Raw genomic sequence first — 21,013 nt, 5'->3', positions numbered from 1 at the left:
CTTAAGATGAAAAGACGATTATAACAATAACCGCTAGATCGTTGATGTGGAAACAAGTACTTCCGGAAATGACGTAGCAATTTGCCGATCACCCCCTACATGGTACGTGTCCGGAAATCGACCCTGTAAGATAATAAAAAAACAACGAGGAGGGTTGTATAGATAGAAAAGGTACGAAATAGGGGGGCGAGAAAAAGGAACTTTCCCTCGTCGAGTTCGGTTAAGCGGGACCAATTTCACGAAATTACAAAATTATCGATGGACGCCAAATCAACCACCCTTTATTACTACTACCGGCGCTACTTCCTGACCAACCGAATTGTTCACAAACAGGCGACTGACACGCCTCGATGAAAATACGTTTGTAACCCATCAAATGCACAATACATTCTTTGAAATTATTTTTTCAAAATAAAAATAAATACGATGTGGGTTGCAAATAAACGATACCGATTAGAAATAAAAATTATAGAATTATTGTATTGTATTCATACTCGTATAATCTAGTCATACGATATTTGTTAGATTAATTAAATAGTATTGTTTACAAATATTTAGATACTTTGGTTGAATTGTAACAATAACACACCAATGGAGTTAGAATATATGGAATAATGACATACCAATGATATAATCGATTATCACGGATTATTACGGATTTAAATTATGTATCAAAAAAGCTTGTTAATAGTATGTATGAAAATTAAATAAAATAAAGAACTTTTGAAACATGTAAACAATCTCATAAGATTAATTATCAGCGGATGGTAATTTTTTTATTACATGTGTATTCATTTGTAAAAATTAATTTTATTGCGTCATAATAGTCGACTATGCATATGTATGTATCTATGGAAAATAATCGCATTTTTTTATTATTATACATTTATGTAAATTTGTAAAATTATTATTATTAAATACAGAATATCATTAAATACTTCTATATATACATACGGAAATTAAAAATATTTGATGATTAGAGATATGTTTATAGTAACATGAAATTCAAACATTTTTAATCTTATTCTGTCATTATATCTAAACCCCTTTCGATTAATATTCGATATCATAACCGATACTTTTAGGAAAGTTACACAAATTATATTTTTACTAAAATCTATATTTAAAAAATATAATAAATAAAAGATACGAAAGACATAAAGAAATCATTTAAAGGAAAATGTTAGTAATGTAAATAAAAATAAAATTTTATGTATATGTATAAATATATAAACGTGAGTCATTTATTTTAATTGCAGGTAAACAATATTTATTATTCAACGCGGACATGATCGGCAAATACTGTATTTGAATTTCAGTTTGAATGTAAACATATTGAAACAATAATGAATACCAGACGCCATGTTTCTATCATATATGTATACCATTTCGAATGAAAAATAATTTCTTTTCCTCTTTTGCGGTATACATACATATGTATGTGTTATAAAATGTTCCGGTTAATGTTTGGTTATTTTAGTTAGTTTTCTTATGAAAAAACGATACTTTACAAATGTCGTGAATAAAAGTACTATTTGGTTAGTGTATCTTCTAGAAATTATCATCTTATAATCTTGAAAATGATATTTGCAGAATTTTGTACTTGAATTTCCATTGTAACGCGAATGAAAAATGAAATAAATTAAAAAAGAGAAATAACAAAGTGTTTCTATACTATATGATATGTGAATGGATTAAGAATAGAGAGAATTGAAAATATTTATGATGCTTACACATATATCCACATGTATAGATATTAAACACCAATCAATATCGGTAATTATTCTCAAAATTTTAGAATTATAGTTCTTATCTGCCTAACAGGTAATAATAAGATTGGAAATTATTGTTTAATAATAAAATGTACAAGATTCTATTTACTATAAAATCTGATTTATAAATTCTAAGGAAAGAGAGTGTAAATAAATTCCTTCATTACGTTGAAGATTAATTAAACAAACAATATTATTATAATCGTACGCACTTTAACGAGTCTTCCACGATCACTTATGAAGGTATAATAAATAAATAACAATCGAATTGTATAAATAATAAAATGTATTTTAAATATTTCATAAAAACTGTTACAGGAGATACAAATTAAAAAATCCTTACGGTACAGGACTGGGAATTTAATATAAATGTTTATAGCGAGTAGCTGAGTTTCGAACGATAAAAATGCGAGGAAGATACCGATTACTTGAAATTAGACTACGAAAGAAACATGTATGGTCAGATGATCAATCACCCAAGATCGTGAATGTGATCAAATGTGTTCTGGGAATATTTACAATAGATCGGACTGAGTGACAGTGGTAGTAAAATAGAAAAAGTGCAAGTTTCAGTATATATTGTGTGGAAAATATGGAATTTTTCTGTTTTAAAAATTCTTTCCTTTCTCCACTGTCCTACAGGTCCAACATCAGAAGGATACATACACTTTACATTATAATTTTTCTAATACACGCAATAAAATGAAAATACGCCACTCAGTACAGAATATTTCGCTCATAATAATAAGAAAAAATTACACGCAGGACAGTCGTTGACTGGAATTGAGAGCAAAAATCTTTTTGTATTGTCACATCTTATTGTATAAGAATTATTCTATTATAATATCTTTACATTTTTATATGAATTTATGCGTGGAACTAACTCAACCGAAAATCCCAGCTTTTCGTCATATCGAAGACAGCTTACCAGTAAAATTCCTACCACTGTAGTTATATTTAAGGCACTTGTATTTACAAAGATTTTTTTATCGTATCGTACGAACGCAAAATAATTTAAGACTTCTGTGCAAACTTCCTCCCTTCTATATAATTGGACGTACGTACTGTGCGTTTTATAATTAAGTTAGGAGAAATTGCTACATCGTTAGTAACTTAAGTTCGCATTTAATTAAATTAATAGAAATAAACAAGTACTTTAGGCTAATGCAGAATTTACAACAAATCGATATTTTTCATCATAGTGAAAAATGTGCCAATGAAATACATACATATAGTATACAAAAAAAAAGTTTATGATACACAGTGAATTACAAAGACATTCGAATATATGTTCGAATATAATACGGTTCTAGCCTTTAATAAAAGATTGAATTATCTCATTGTCCTGTAATAAAATATGTTAATGGGTCTGGTAGGATCCTAAAATTTCATTGGTAAATCTTTTACTGCTTTACAGCAGCTCACGGAAATATTTGAACACCTATTATAGAATTCTTTTATGAATATATTACGTACTTTTTGAAATTTAGTTAGCACTCTAATAAAATACGACTACCGTGATTATAATAGTAAAATTTTGATGAAATTTCAAAATTTTTTGTACGAAAAGTACCTAGAAAAGTACTCTCATGAGCTTTGATATATGATTTTATGTATCTAGCTACGATAATCATGAAAAAGTAATATATTTGGTATCAAATGTGAATTTTATATCAACGAAATTTCAATTAATAATAATTAATATATTAACAATTTATCAATTGAATAAATTTCTATGGTAAATGTTACATAAACATTGTATATTTATATTTATATTTATATTTATATAATAGATATTTCCAAATTTTATTTAAATATAATCTTTATTATCTGAATATATGTAACTATAAAAATTTCAGATTAATTTTTCATATATTCAAGACTTTTACTGTAATTATTCCAATGATTTTGTAACTCACGTAACATTCTTGTATAAGAATAAACTAATTACAATGGATCCGATCGTAAACTCGCAGTCAGGTTTTATAAAGATATGCAATTTTGATTTAATTGATTAATATTATGTACTCCTAATACCGAACGATCAAGAACCAGTATAATTTGTATAATAATTCGTTTAAATTTTCCTTTTTCTTAACATAACAGATACTGACCAAGACTTAATAGTAATTAAATAATATCGTGGGAGTAACATTTTCCATTTTTGGCACGCGAAATTACTTTTTTTTTCCTTTTTCGAAGCGTATTGCCTTATGTATTATAATTAATTCCTAATGAGTGGACAACGTTATAAATATAAATATTAAAACGTTTCTTAAATACTCGTTAAAAAGTTAAAGTAGAAAAAATACAATTCCCCTCAATTTCATTTAAGGCACTTCCGTATATACACATTCTTCGATTTTACTGTACCGCTTTTCATTCTTATATTGTCTTTAATCTAATGATAATTCGCATAATACTAGTACGAGGTCAAACATAACATCCTGGACGTGAAACTACATCACCTTTTCAGAAAATTTATTGCTTTGCCTAACATTGCGTCAAAGTTTGGTAGTAATAAATCAACTTTAATAAGAATTTTTATTTTATGAGTAATAAGAGTACCGCCTCTCGTTTGTAAATCATATTTCTAATTTACTATAATATCCTGTTGTTGAAGTTTCAGTATTTCTCTAAAAATATGTTTATTTAACAAGAATATGTTTCGCATATACAGAATGTTCGTAAAATCGTAGTATAATCATAACCGGAAGTTGGTTTCTCACGCAGAATTAACTTGAAAGTAAAATAAAATTTCATATTTTTCATTTTCCCAATTCAAACGTTCGCCAAGTACCTACACCTGCTCCATCTTGTTTCGTTCGCTCAATTTTGCTTGTTATCACTATATTCCGTTTACAGAATAATATCGAATCAATCAGAAGTTAATAGGACCGTAGAGAATAATGAACAACGAGGATTTTTATTTATAGCCAAAATTGACTATCAGGATGGAAAATGTAAATGAAGTAAAAAAGATATTGCTGTTTATTAATTTTTGAATGTCTGATATTGTTTGTTAGCGCAAACATGATTGGTGACGACTAGTCCGATTGAGTAAAGGAAGCAGATTGCATCTAGCAGTAAAGTGGAACCGTATTTAACGAAATTCAAATTTGATTTTCTCGAAAATGAAACTTTATATGAAAAAATTTTAATTTATATTTATGACACCGTTTTGCGTGAGAAGTCATCTTCATTTCCATTGTACCACGATTTCACAATTAGCCTGTATAAATAACATGAACAACAGTATGTGTTAAAACTAATTCATTACCATTTATATTTCACGATATCTACAAAATTTCTTGTTCGTAGATATCTTAAAATCTTATTAAATGGCAAAAAAAGAAAGAAAAAACAGAAATTTCTTTGTTATTTCTTGCTTATGGTTTACAAATACTTAAATTTTTTGCTTGCGAGATCTTAAATGGTATCGTATATTTATTGGTATGGAGTGACGAGAAAAGCATAATTAAAAATTCGTTAAAATATCATATGTATATAACTATTATGTCTTATGTAAACCATAGAACGTGTACTTATGCAATATTTTAAAAATTTGAAATGTAATATACGTACAGTTGTTTTATAAATAAGATATAAATTTTCATCAGCTGTATTTTTATATCTGAATCACGTTGAAAGACAACAAAATGTATAAATGCAAGTACTATGCAGAAGTGAGAAGATAGTTAGTGAAATGGCACACAAGCAAAATAAAGTACATTCGAAAATCTCATTATTTTATTTTCAACAGCACAGAGATAGATAGGAATAATTACGTTCCATCTTGTTGATTTGTTCTTTACCTTGTATTAACGGTAATTACTTTGGATCCACAGAATACTCTGAAGTTTGTATCTTATTCGATCTCAAAAAGTCCTACTTGTCCTCTTCGTCACGCGATGTCATACATTATTTGATTTGAAGTATGTAGAATCGTGATGATTATGTATTTACGAGGAATCTACGAATGCAAAATACCAAAAAAATGAAGAAGAATTCCAAATTTGCATAAACATCCGCAGTTTAGAAATATGGTAATAACAAAAATTTCTTTTGCTAGTCAATTTCTTACCTCTGCACAGTATTTAGGTATGTACTTAGATATACTGAATTTTTTAAAGAATTTAAATATTCACTATGGTCGTTAAAAAACTTATTTACTTATACTTGAATTTATAAAAATTTAATAAATTTGTCAATCTTTCCTCGTAATTCAAACACACATATTACGATTTTAAGGAATTACTCTAATTAATGCAGAAATCACTTTGCTTATAGTTGAAATAGTTGTATTAAGGCACTCGAGCGAGAAACGTTTTGCTATCGAATTGGATCACGCATATTCTATATGTGTTATCAAATAAAAAAGATAAAACCGAGGCGGAAAGACATCATAGGCAGTGGTGTCTTTGTGGAAGTACTTTGTGCGGTAAGTACAGGTTTTGTCGTTATTCTTACTGCCACGTTAAAATCGATTGGAATTTGGTTCCGAAGCAACTCTTCGTGAGATCACTCAAACGAGTTGTGTGTCTAAGACTTTCTATGAGACCTGTAACATACAAGAAATAAAAAAATTACTAATACGAATTATGATGGAACAGCAATAATGGAATGTAGCAAATTTTTATCAGCTTCAAATCCAACAAGATCAATTACTTTAATTAAGTACTTTTCATAATGTTAAATTGAATTAAAATAAATTATATACTGGAAAATATTACAAAAGGATTAAGAATTAAGGAAGAAGTATTTATTTATAGCAGTAGAAAATATATTATACATAAAATAATTTAAGAGATGTATAATCATTTTATTCCAGTATAACAAGGAACTATTGATACTTTTTAATGTTTAACATAGCATAGAAGGGATAGGAAATGATATTTTCTAAAAAACAAATAATTAAATTAGATTGAAACTCTATTATTTACAATATTTTATTATGCTACTTACTATGTTATAGTCATGAAATCAATGTGATTTTTAATATGATATATATTTGACTTGTAATTTAATTTCCTTCCGGTATACAGGTCTACATGGAAACGTTTCCCTTCATTATCATTTACCATGAACTACATAATTACTTATTATGTGCCATCGTGGACATGGAAAAAAACAATACGACAATGATTAGCTATAGCCATATTATTAAGATAATTTTTTCTCATGAGAAACCGTTATTTTAACGGAACCCCTCAAATTCTTCCTGAGTGATTTATTTCAGAAATCAGTTTTTATATTTTCCCCAAATGGTTTAAAAGTTTCTACGGGAAGAGGAAGAAGACTCCTATATAACCTCGGGATACTATCCCACCTGGCCATTGTATTTCTTTCAGCTCGATCGTGAAGATCCTTATTTACCTGGATCAACGAGAATTAAGTACGGAAACGAACAGACGAATCTTAGAGACACCCTGTTGCAACTCCAGAGATCGTGGGAAAAGTATACGCATTTGGGAGAGAATTCACGGAAGTACCCATCACTTGATGACAACAGGAACATATACTTTTCCTCACCAAAATTTGTATTGTATGATTCATGGACAGAATTAAGTTAATTTTACAAATCAATATTTACATAGTACCAATTAGCAATTGTTTCGCTAACTTCATTCATAATCATTTATAATTTACTTGAATCTCCATAAAAATGGCCAAATACTAATTAAAACATGATTAACTAATGAAAGTGCTTCTTAGAGAATACAATATGTTTTTTATTTAATAAATCATTCTATATGATCTTTTACAAAAACTATGCAATATTAGACAAGATGTACAGTCTCTCCGTAAATAATCTAAGACTATATAATATGTATTATAGTACTCTTTATCTTATGACAATTTCGACTATTATGGTTAAACAATTTATTTACAGGAATAACATTATTGATTTCAACTAATCACCTGATACTATAAATTTTATATGTTCAAAAAAATATTATTTTTATAATAGTTTTATGAGTATTAATAATTTCCTAATGTGCTACATTTCACGGAAACTCATAGTAAAAAAGAATATTTAGGGAACATATCGCTATATTATTCATGTAAATGGCATAAATGCAGTGAAGTTAGAATAAAAGCATCAATAGCACTTCTACTGGAAAATGTCACATGCTATATTACCACTAACAAATAAATGTTAATTATATATAAAGTTGCGATCCTTGAAGAGTATCACTTCCAGATAAAACCAAAAAAAAAAAAAAAAAACGAGAAAGACACTGCAAGGACATTTGCTTATCAGTAGCAGGGCGCGACTTGAAATTGCTTTTAAGAGGAACACTCTGAAATGTTAAAGAACCACAGAAAGTGGTTCTTTAACCGAAAAGCGTCTGGAACATTTTCATTTTATCGCACATCATATTTTATCGCATTAGTGGAAAACGTAGGCGTAGTAGAGAGCTAAAGAAACAACGGCGAAATTGATCTTGATCTTAAATTTCAAATTTTTTTATTACATCGTGTAAGTCATGTCACAAGGGACGTAGAACACATAGAACTGAGTTTGGTTATAATACGTTAAATCTCGCAGTCAGGTAGAATTTACATAGCGTGCTATTGATGAAGCTAGTAGCACTTATTCTTTGGTACGTGAAATATATCGACAATCGGCAAACAACAATGGAAGACCGCTGCGGTTCAGGAAAAATTTCAGATCGTTGTGATTTTCAACGATTGGACCATTCAATGGATTTCAGTTCGGTTGGATGGATTACATCCGTTGAACAATTTGAACATCAGATTAAATATACCTTCCATCATGTAAAATCATTTCACATAATACCTTGGGGAGACTTAGGCGGAATATGAAAATGCGTGTCCGACGTTGCTTAAACGACAGTAGTGACCATGTAGAAGTTGCCACGTAGACATGAACATTACACAGATACGACAGGACAAAAAGGAAAACATGGAATATCGAATAATGTATCCGAGTATCCACGTGCGACAATAGATGAGGCTTACCCTACATCTGACTGCAAGGCAAATATATTATTTTTAAACAAATATGTTATAAAGAAAATTAGGTTTAGCTAGTATATACAGTTAATGAAAATTTAACACTTTCTTTCCAAGAGAACGATTGAGTTGAGGGACCCACGGTCCCTTTGCGACTTTTATATCTGATAACAAATTCCACAGAATGTAATGAAAAATAATTTAATTTTAAAATCCAATATCGGAGTTAATTTTGCGGATACTTTTTTAAATAAATCTTCACCGTGCCGATCCGAAGGTGTAGAATCACCTGTCAAAGCCATGATAAGTAATTTTTTAACACTCGATGCATAAATTTCATGTACTATTATTATTTGTATTATCAAATTTATATCATCGTATTATCGTATTATTATTTGTATTATCAGATTTATATCAATTGTATTATCAAATTACCTATTTTACTGACTTAATTTTTTCGTATCAAATTTATCCAAATTTATTGGCATATTCATAATCAGGAATTTAACAGTATTATGGAATTCAATATAGTATAATAAATAATATATCTTCTTTGTTAGAGTAATACTTATTTTCCTACTGCAACTATTCAGATAACAATAATCGCATTAATTTATTCTATATTTGTTTAAGTTCTCTCTAGTTCTTAAATACATAATTTTAATAATATATTTCTTAATATACAGTTAGTATGCAGATAAGTGTATGTATGTACTAAGTAGACAATATGATCTGTTTAAACTTTTAAACTTCGAATATTCGTATTACTAATTCTAAATAAAAATCATTTAATGTGTAAAAAATAGATATAATAAGGCGAAAAATAATCTATCTTTTATTCTATTATCTTATTATATATCTCTATATCCCAAATGTATGTTTTAATTGTAACTCTATTGTCTTTTTTTATATTTAACTTACTCTAAACTTCTGTAGATAATTAAAGTACACAGTGAATAAGGTACGTAATTAATATTTTCACAATAATAAGGAAACAGTCTAGTTACAATAATTAATCTGGGAATTAATTATATATAATGTATGTCTGTTGCGGACATTCGGTAACAAAATAAAAAATAATTTTGAAAATTATTTTTTCATTGTTTTGATACACTATAAATATATAATGTACATGATAAATTAGTAATATTAGTGTTTTATTATATGTGAAAATATCACAGCCGCAAAAATCAGAAATAAAAATTATTTTGATGTTCCAATGTGACTTGTAATTAATGGTATATATGTGTAATACTAGACACATATATTAAAATGTTTCTAAAAGATAAATAAAACAATTCCAATTTTTAAAAACACGGATCTCGTTCGCGGAAAAGGTTTAATTTCTAAACAGCATAATCGGCTGCAAACCGTCTCCGATACGGACGCCGTCACATTGTCATGCTGGTAATGTTTATTGATAAGATAGGCAACATGCGGGTTACCAGCATGGCAAACCTTTAAATTCTTTTGTTCTTGGCGCACCAAGTCGAAGGAGAAGAACAACAGCAGGCTTACATAAATGTTACTACCATTTTATTTTATGACGCAGTTGCACGTCTTACTACGTTTGTTTTTTAAATGGAAATACTGGATACGTATACTATTAAGTTGGCTTCAGCAAATACTAAATAATTCAAAGAAATCATCTGCTTGCCCTTCCTGTAACTTCTTCTATAATTAATATCTTATAGGTAATTCTTCCTAACTATTTATTTTTTAAAATATCCTATTACGTAAATATATTAATTCTGCACATAAGTCATATATTCTCCCAATTATAAATATAAATTAATATATTTTTACAACGACAATGTATTCAGCAACATGAAACTCCGAAATATAAATTAGCTTGATTATTGTCCAATCGTGAAATTTAATCGAACATATTTTTCTTGTGATCACGATGGACAAAGATTAACAGACTGTCGCTATTCCACTACACTCTCCAGCAATAACATCCTTTACGTTCGCAAGAATAACATTTGTACCTATCACTTACGACTAAACGTAATCGCACGTTGTATGTCACGCGCCCCGAAGAAAAATTCTCTCGATTAACAGCGGGATTAAAACGCTACCGATGTCGGCGTATCTTTACCCGCCATAAGAAATTTCGGTCGGCGTATGAGGATGCATAATCATTAGTTAAAGAAGAAATTTCATCGAACAGCTTCCGGCTTTTCGTACGGTCGCCGGAGAAAAATAGTCGCGATTATAGCAAGGTTAAAGTTTCGGCGTGCTCGTTACGAGCACAACAGTGCAGACAGAGGAGAACGAAACAAAACAAAAGAAAAGAATAAAAGAGAAGAAAGGAGAGGTCAAAAGAGAGTAGTGCGGAGCAGAGTAAGATGGAGAAGCCGAAAGAAGGCCGATGGGCTCGCGCGCAACGGGACGATATCAACGTGACCGGGAGCCAAGGAAGGAATTTATTAAATTAATTTGCCGCGGCGACGCATCTCGTAAATTTCGTAGATGACCTCACTTTATAATTGTCGAGAATTACTTGCTTGGTTGTCCACTCGTTCGGCCCGACTCTCGCGTGGAACTTCTTACTCCCTAGGATACACATTTTATTGCTACTTTCATCGAGAACTACGCCTCCGGTATTCAGAAATTTCTCGTGAACCAGGCCTCCGCGTCGAGTATCGTAAAAACCGGAAAGAAAAAAGAAAAATCGAAACTGGTGGACTGCTTATTGCCAGAAGCGGATCATTTTAATTTGTATGATTGACGCGGGGAATTCGTTTTAAGGCCAAGGTAATTGAACGACGTAAGGAACGAAAAAGAGACTTTATAAGGACCGTAAGAACGCAAACACGTTAATGATTTCTTTTAAAGGTGAACCTTGTGAAAAAAGTTTTGGCCAGTAGGACGAGTGGAAATTAAATTGCGTATAACGTGAAAGTTAATATCGGTCATTTCGCTAAAGTCGCTAATAATTATCAAAAAATTTCGACATTGTACCTTGCACGTAGCAAGGTTACAATTCTTACAGAATCGATATGTTCTTTCAATAATGATACGTTTTAGAGGTTGATTCAATACTGGCAATCTCAAAATGAGAAGTTGGAAAGAAGGCGGATATGCACAAATATATTACTTGACATATGGTAGTCGTTTCGCTAAAGCTTCTTAATCGCAGTGCTATTACCCATATGGCACTGAAACTTGAGGGTTCCAGTGTTTAAGCTAAGTATAAGAGAATTCATATTTATAAACATTTAATGTATTTTCTCATAGTAGATAATAATGTCACAATACAAAGGATTAAGGGAAACCTTTTAGTTGTTCTTCTGTATCAGTAAATATATGATACGTTTTGAAATTAGTATATTATATGAAAGATTTCTTCATTTACATTTCCAAAATAGATTCCATCATTTTACGTTATTAAGAAAAATAATCTTCAAAAAAATGTATTTAGATATGATCTGAGCAGTTTCAAATAGGCACTTTTTAAGTAAGTCAAAAATAACAGATCAATCTTATAAGTAATAATGACATTATAAAACATGAATGTTATATTTTTTTATAAATATCTTACAACGTTATTCATACTTGTTAACTGCTAACATAGACACATATTAAATTTTGTTTTAAAAGGTTAGTATATTTCTACTATTCAACTACAAATTTTAATTATTAGAACAATCCTTATATGTGCAATAATTATATACAGATAACTGCAAGTAAATGCAGATACATATGTGTACATACGTGTGTGTATATTTCTGTTACTGTTACTGTTTTACTTGTTTTGTTACTTGTTTTGAGAAATTGTTAATTATAAGAAAAATATTTGTTTGTTTTGCACCCTCAAGAATACCTACAATAGTTACAATACATTTAACATCTACAATATTTATATTATTGTATAAAATCCCATCTACACTACAAATCTTATGTTTAAATATTCCATTTACGATTGGTGAACTAAGAATCATATCAGTTTCTAATACTATTTTGTAATAAAATTATATTTTAGGTATAAAAAGCCTTATATATTTTTCGAAGGTACTGAAGCATATTCCTATCGAGAGAAAGTAAAAAACAACTATAATAATATATAGAAACTAACATAGTTGTCTATGAAACTTAAGAGTTGAAATAAAAAAATTTACTTATATCATAATTATTATATAATTTTCCACCAGTCGATTAATAAAATTATTATAATATTTTAAGATTATTTCAATTAAAATTATTTTATACATATTAATTGTGCAAAATTTAAAAAACAAATTTAGAAATATGGTATTTTTATCCAAAAAAAGGAATCGAAGAAACAAATAAATACTTGTTCCGGTTTTTAAACTCGAATTTTAGTTTCCAAATTATCTCCCGTATTCCTTACTTAACGACTGTCCTCTTGCCACCCATATGTTAAAAATACGAAGAGCTTCTGTCGCCTTATGGCCGCCTTGAGTACCGATATGTGCACATGTATCAAACATTATATCAGACTTAGTATATGGCACGTGGGTTACGAATGTTTTTAAGGAAATCATGATTTCTATTTATAACTCGACTGCACAGTAAGCTGATTTCTTTTCTCTATAACTCGATTTCTGCATTGCATCTCCGTCGACGTTTATTTCATTAATACCGAGATGCGAAAAAATTGAAAAATGTTTTTAATTTATTTCCATGATAATTAACCCCCTTTTTAATATGTTATATAACTGCATCAATTCCTTTTTAATTTTTATCCTATAATATTATAAAATTAATATTATAAAATTTAATTTTCGTGTTAGAAAGTTAGATTGCCTGGAAACATCTGTTTATACAAAAATATTTCTATTGTTTGTTCTAGGATTTTACGTTATATTAAGTAACACATTTTAATAAAACAGTCAACGTTTTAATATCTTATCTTAGCTAATAATAATTATCTTATTTAAATGTCATTTATTAACACATAAAATCGATAATCATTCATCTAATTACTAAGGAAAGATAAATAATTCATGTAACTTAAATTTTGTAATCAATCTTTGCATATTTGAAATTAAAACTAATGTTAATCATTAGTAATTATCTGAAAAATCGGAATTATTGTACGGGATATTCTACAGTAATAACATTAAATGTAATTCCGTAACAAATTGTGTTATAGAGTGTGACAAAGAACAACTTATTTAATACAACTAATCAATACCTACAGAAATTAGCAACACCTGATAAAAAATAATACTTTTCTTAGTTAAATATTTGCTTATGTAATGCACGTATACATTAACTGTAAAATTCTATTAACAAATTCATTACACGACAAAAGTTTTATATCTTTGAAACAACCTAAAAACATAAAATACGATTTAACTTAGGGAGGCGAGCATATGCGTGAGCGACACGAAGAGAAGGATCAATGTCGAGCAATTGGAAACCACGAAGATTGAGAAAGGTCTGGTCGAGAGATATTTTCGAGGAGGATAGCTAACATATGGTAAAATGGTAAACTACTTCCGTTTATGGGAGCGCACTTTTGATGTTACATGCCACAGTGGCAGCAGGGTTTCGAAACGTACGAGAAGACTAGTAGAATAAGCTGATATGAACTTGAAATTTCCTTGACGCGCGTTTGTTCGTATACCTGATACGTCTATACAGCAAAAGAGCTGCCTTCATGGTATTGGCGTAAGTACACTTTAGCGTAATCTTATCACGAGATATAAGTTACTATGTAGTACTGTGCATTTATGAAATGAACGAAACGAAGAAACGAAATAGAATACAAATGAATGTTATTTACTTCACTTTGTTGAACCAACTAAAATCATTAAAGCATGCAATTTTCTACCGTTCTCCTAAAAACAGGAAAGAACAAAAAATAAAATATGTGTTAACGTGGCAAAAATATGAGAAAAGTGGAAGGTGTGTAACAATTATGAACAAAAAATTACAAAATATTGTACACTAAAGAGTAGGAAAACTTTGGCATGTTTTAATCCTTTTAAGATTAAATTACTTTGTGCTGTAGAAAAAATATTTTCTTTACCAATTATTAATAATAGAATACTAATAATAGGAACATGTTTTTTCTGGTAGTTTTAGAGAAGAGACACAATGCATTAAAATTTAACGCCGTTATTATCGAAAGCAAATACATTCATCGATTAATAATAAATTAATAATAATTAAATAACTTAATAAGTTCTTAAAGATATGCGATACGTTACATTATAAGCAAACAGGTCAAATTGTTGATAAATACGAAGAAAAATAGAATAATGTAAACACAAAAGAATTTCTTGATTTATCTTGTTCTAGCAATAACCTAAATATACAGGGTGGTTGGTAACTGGTGGTACAAGTGGAAAGGGAGTGATTCTACGCGAAAAACGAAGTCGAAAATATAGAATAAAAATTTCTTTAAAAATTTTTTTTAAATTTTTCAAAAGTACTTTAGTTTCCGTCACAACTATTGAACTACACAGAATAAAAGAACAAGCTTCATCTAAATGTTATCTGATTCTATAATAATATTAAAAAAGAGAAATTAATTGCTTTCCGTTTAAAATAAATTTAAAAATTCCCTTGGAAATATAATTCAAACGAAATAAATTGGTTCCATGCAGTGGTGTCTGAAAAATTAGCTTGTGATGTTTATTCAGATTATTTTGTATTTACTTCAACTGAAGAAAGTAATTTTTGGAGTGTTATAATCTAATATTTTATGTAACGTGTATGTATTGTAATATATATATATTAAAAATCTATCACTCTTTAAATACTAATTTTTTGCAAGTGCTGTTTCAAAGGAAATCATAATTTCAAGAAGAAAAATTATATATGTATAATTTAGTAGAACATTAATATGTATAATTATATGTGTATAATGCAAAATTATATATGTATAATTTAATACAACATTGATATGTATAATTTAATAGAACATTAATATAATATAGTAGAACATTAATCGTGTATAGTAGAACATTATACACCAACTAAAGCATATAAGAATGCTCAATGTATCAACATTTCATAAAATATCAATTCATTTAAATGTATGTTCTTTTTCTACTTTTTTCTGAAGGAAATAATTATGTAGTTTTATCTAATCTTAATCCAAGCTATGAGACTTTGATTCAAATCAATAGTTATCCTGATTCTGTATCTACTATTTTCCATTTTTCCACAATATGCATGATTACGTTCAATATAAGCCATTTAAAGAGCCCACTATATAAATATAATAAACTTTAAAACAGAATATCATATCGTCGTTTGCAAATAAATTTTTACTCAACATTCCTTTTTTATTGTTTCGAAATTGGAGTGCATATAGGGTATACTCGAATGTCACGTCGTCACATACTTCGCAAAGTGGTTATAACGTGTAAAGTTTATTTTTGGGAGCGTCGACGCTCGAGCACGTGTTCGAAAGGAAACGCCGTACACGAGTTTCCACTTGGCGACGCTTCCTCGGAGTAATTGTCACGTGCGCGGCGCCGATCAACAGCCCTGTCGGTTCAAGCCACTTAAAGTACTTCAATGAGCACTCTTCTACTCGAACCATGCGAGTTTTACGAACGTAAAACAATATTACGCGGCTCTCTATTGTCGCTCATCCGGTTCGTTGATGCACGACCATAACGCACGTGTAACTTTTCTGAATTTTGATAATGATGCAGCTTTATTTCACGCGCGTTATTCATCAATACTTCTCACGATGAAATGATATTTTTAACATATGTTATAGCTCAATATAGATATTCAAGGATGTAATTATTTATATCCTAATAAGATGTCTATTAAACTCCTGAATAATTTTTGACATAAGATTCAAGAAGAAACATGTTTCAAATATAATTTTGTCGTGCCTCGTTATGTATAATTGTAACTCTTTTAACCAAATATGATTTTATTTATAAATGATTTATATAAAATTAAATCTTGGTTTATGTTTGTTTGTTTTGTATATCTTTTGTTTAAAATAGTATAGGTATCAAACACTTATTAGTACATATATTCTGTTGAACATATAATTATATACATTTAAAGATCGATAATTTGTAATCATTCCACATTGCAAATAAGGAATGCAAAATATGTATTTTGGATTTCTTTACTTTAGTAAATACGTAATCGTGTAATCAGTAGACTACGGATTTTTATGTATGGGAAATTGAAAGGTAGAACAATTTGCAAAACTGAAAAAATATATAAATATATAAATATATACAAAATATAGTATTTATAATATTTACGAAGTAAAATAAATCTCTGTTGAGATTCCATTTCTTCAATTACGTCCATAAAAATACGAATTTACATAAGTATCCGCAATCTAATAATTATAATCAGTTATGAAATTCATAAACTCTCTATTAGAAATGGGAGGTAAAGCAAATGGGAAAGATTTTATAAAAAAAACGTAAAGTACGAACCTTCCTACTACACGTGTGTGAGGCGTTGATTATGTTGCTGATGTACTAGCCTACCCTGCTCTTGTTCCCACCAGCTTACGACGTCCATGAATTCACCGGATTCGGTGATCTCCTGTTTATAATACAGGGCTCCAGAAAAGGTTTCCGGACTTGCCGCATAAACGGTGGCTGCACCCTCTTCGCTATCCCCGGCGCCACTATACGGCGATAGAATTTGAGGCTCGAGGTTCTCTTCATTTTGTCCATAATATTCCGAAGGTGGAGATGCTACCGAATTAGGCGAGAGTCGGGAAAAATTCTGCGTGTTTGATAGAGTCCTTGGTTCGAGATTCTCTTCATCCCCTATCGAAGATGAGTAGTAATCACGGGGCGATGTAACTGCAGTTCGATTTGGTGACAATCTGAAAATCATTAATATAAACATTGTTATTACTTCAATCCGTTTTACTGGAAATACTTTACTTTTACTTTAAATTTTAAGTTGAACCATTTTAAATAAATTGCTATATTGATCAACATAAGAATATAAAATATAAAACAAAAGAATTACTTGGATGTAGTTTTCTGTTTTCCAATTTCTTCGTCTTCATCTAGCTGTTCGCCATCATCGTCTTCGGCAGCAAGGACATCGTCTTCCAAGACGAGTCTCTCCCCAGAACCGTTGTGACTCGATGAAACAACGCTGCTGGTGGGCGAAGGCATACACTGCGTAGCACCAACATTCGAATCGTATTCAACCCCATCAGCTTCGGCGAGCAACCTTTGAAGTCCCCTAATGTACTCCACGGCCATTCGCAGGGTTTCTACTTTCGACAATTTCTTGCCTCTATCGCCATAACCTGCAGCGATGTGACTCGGAATGTGTTGTCTCAAAGTTGCGAATCCATTGTTCACCTGTTTAACCCGATTCCTCTCGCGTGCATTTCTTCTTGCAACCGCAACAGGCGGCGGCTGTCCGTTTTTTCCGTGTTTCTTCAATCTAGAGGGATCGTAGGGCGGCAACACGGTTGCAGAAGCGGTTGCATTAGTATTATTATTATTTTTGGGGACTATCAGATGAGTTTGATTGCCGATTATGTTGCTTTCGTTATCTTGCAACGTTCTTAGCAACATTAGTTGCTCTTGATCATTTCCATTTATTTGTACCCTATTACAAAATACAGTAACTCCCATAGTCGTCATTTTGATCACCTTTCTGCTTTAATAGCCAAGCCAAAAAGTTTCATTCACTGGGCGAATACATACAACGTTACAACGTGGTCGAAACGATCGTTGGTAAAGTCTGTTATCATCAGTCTTTTTCAAGTGCATGAACGCAAAATCGTTCAATGTAATTTTTATACAAAGTGCTCTTTCTTAAAAATAACAAGCTCGAATCGTGGCGATTGCAGAACGAGCTTATATTGTGAGAATAGCGAAGAGAACGAGTAACTTATCGACTCTAATGCCTTTCGAGGACGAGTCTAATTGATAGACTTATAAATAAACCACGCTCTCCCTTCGAAGACAAAGATGTTTATCGATACAGACGGTTAGACGACTATTCGATTTGATACTTAAATTTGGATCAGAATATCTTTTAACGACTAAAATCTTGAGTTGCCTGACAATGATTCTTTTTAGAATTATATCTTCTTTAATACTAAAAAATATCACTCCAGCATAAAGGTATACTCCTATGTATCATTCGGTTTTGTTTTAAGAGTTTCTAATTTGCACTTTTTATTTTACAAGAATAACAGTACCATTTATTTCTAAGACATTTCTTTCGTTTTATGTATCAATGAGTAACGACAGATTATATATCCTTTTTATACAAAAAAATGATTGAAATTATTTATGATTCTTATAACATAACAGGTACGAGAGCGTATACTTTCTTGTTGAAAAATTGGTAAGCATAAACAGATATTTAATAAAACGCTGTTATTGTTACGATCTCTGCTAAACGAGCGATTTTGCCAAAGTTTTCGATAGGCCTTTTTTCTACCAAATGATGAAGCTGATGACCCGAACCAAGATCCAATTGTCTCGTTGTCGGTCACAACGGCTTAAGTAAAGCATGAGGTCACCGTCTATTCTTCTCCACGACGGTCGTCGACTCCTCGGAAATTATTCTTCGGAATCTGAATTCGTTACATTTTAAAAACATTAATAATATCAAAAACAATTGTCAACGTTCAACTCTTCATTCGCGTATCTCTTGCTACGAAACAGTAACTTTTGAAATTGTAGAATATCATTCAAACGTCGCGTGACGTCTCAATTAGAATCGAGATCTTTGAATTGTATTATCACAATATGACTGAAGGAATTGTATAGCACCAGTTAAATGCTCTTATTTAAAAGGAAAGCACTTTAATAACTTCAAATAGAGCATTGAAACGATCTTAATGATTTATAACGGTACAAATAACCATTGTTCGTGTTTCAACACTTATTACGAATCGATTTATCTATTTCGGCTATTAAGGCACTTGTAACCAATTTTCGTTCCTCTATCTGTAGGACTAAGGTCACTTGCTACTAAAAATTTAAGGCACAAATCCATTAAGTAATTCAAATGGTCAAGAATCCTGAGATCAATATTTTGATATAGGTCGTTAATACTTTTCGAGCACCATACAAATTTTCTTCTTTGGCGTAATTTCAACATTAACAATTCTTTTGGTCGATTACGGTTTTCAAGACGAACGTTACAGTCGCAATTCTGCTTCCTTGAAAGTGGTCGAAATTCACATACGTTACACAAATATAACTCCATTCAGGCGATAAAACTGTCACCGAGCGTTCGCTACCGATCAGAGTAGCATCGTTTTAAACAAAACCGCGTCGCGGACTGCATAGCGTTTAACTACAAAATGAGCGTGGAAACCTCTTCGACAAGAGGTTAGATCCCGTCTAATATTTTACTACGCCACGGAATGACACGGACGTACTTATGTACGGTAGCGCGCATGGGAGAAAAAGGGGTAGCAAAGGGACCAGGTGGTGGGGGGTTTTGTAAGCACGCGCCGTAGCCAATGCCGGTCTAATCAAAGAAACCAACTTAACAATCTCGAACGACAATTACGACAGGATTTTACAAACGTTCCCGTTTTCTTCACACTTACAAAATTCGTCAATCGATTCAACCTTCAACTTGTAAAAATATTGAACTCACACTGAATGGCGAATTTCTACCAACACGATCTCACGTTCGAACTCACTCGCGATGAGCCCATCATGAACCATTCGATCCCATCGAACCGATCGAAAGAAACAGTCACGCGAGAGCTCAGTCCGAAATTCCTTCGGGTTATCAAGATTTCGTTGACACTGTGGCCGATGATTTCTCGGCATTCGTCAGCGGTCACTTTTTCACAGAGCTCTTCCCGGCGAATGGCAGTTCTCGTTTCTGATCAGACCTCCGTGCTACGCACCGCATGGCGTCTGCGTTGAGAATGAACGCGGACATCCGATAGATGGGTTAGGTTTCAGCATTTTGCTGCACCATAGAGTGAGACCGAGGGCTGGTTTCTGGGGAGACGCTGTGCAGGGGGCGAGGGGAATTAGGGTTTACGAGGGACAGAAAGAAGGCGAAAGAGCGAGCAAGAAGCACGCGAGGGAAACGCGTGTTGTGCAAAGAGGAAGAGGTAGTGGGGATTTTGAGCACGCGCCGCAGCCCCCTCGTTTCTTCTCCCCCGGAACTGAAAAGGGGGACCGTGCGCGCCATATGCCGGGGGGAGCGCGTGTGCCAGTTGCGTACTTTATGCACGTATTGGTCTGTGTCTATGAGACTGTGCGTAAACGGGCGTCGCGCTCGAGGAATCTATTGGCGAGCAATGAGAACGAAAGCGCGCGAGCCATACATTCATGTCC

General features: G+C 31.3%; 1 protein-coding gene across 2 annotated transcripts; it reads right to left on the bottom strand.

Moving 5' to 3' along the window:
• Positions 1 to 29: 29 nt before the first annotated feature.
• On the bottom strand, positions 30 to 20,775 carry LOC100742869. Of its 2 annotated transcripts, none has more exons than XM_033321171.1 (3): positions 17,703 to 20,775; positions 17,153 to 17,553; positions 30 to 123 (listed from the first exon to the last, which is right to left on the bottom strand). In XM_033321171.1, exons 1-2 carry the CDS (start codon positions 18,332 to 18,334, stop codon positions 17,160 to 17,162), a joined length of 1,026 nt encoding a protein of 341 aa, XP_033177062.1. In that variant the 5' UTR covers positions 18,335 to 20,775; the 3' UTR covers positions 30 to 123; positions 17,153 to 17,159. The 2 variants fall into 2 exon arrangements, with proteins under 2 accessions (XP_033177062.1, XP_003490169.1); XM_003490121.4 differs by lacking the exon at positions 30 to 123 and adding an exon at positions 3,573 to 6,333 and having other exon boundaries at positions 17,703 to 20,771.
• Positions 20,776 to 21,013: the final 238 nt, after the last annotated feature.

This window comes from Bombus impatiens, unplaced genomic scaffold (genome assembly GCF_000188095.3).
Source record: "Bombus impatiens unplaced genomic scaffold, BIMP_2.2 scf_0396, whole genome shotgun sequence".
Taxonomy (NCBI): domain Eukaryota; kingdom Metazoa; phylum Arthropoda; class Insecta; order Hymenoptera; family Apidae; genus Bombus; species Bombus impatiens.
The sequence above is the reverse complement of the archived record's forward strand: the minus strand, read 5'-3'. Positions and strand labels throughout refer to the sequence as shown.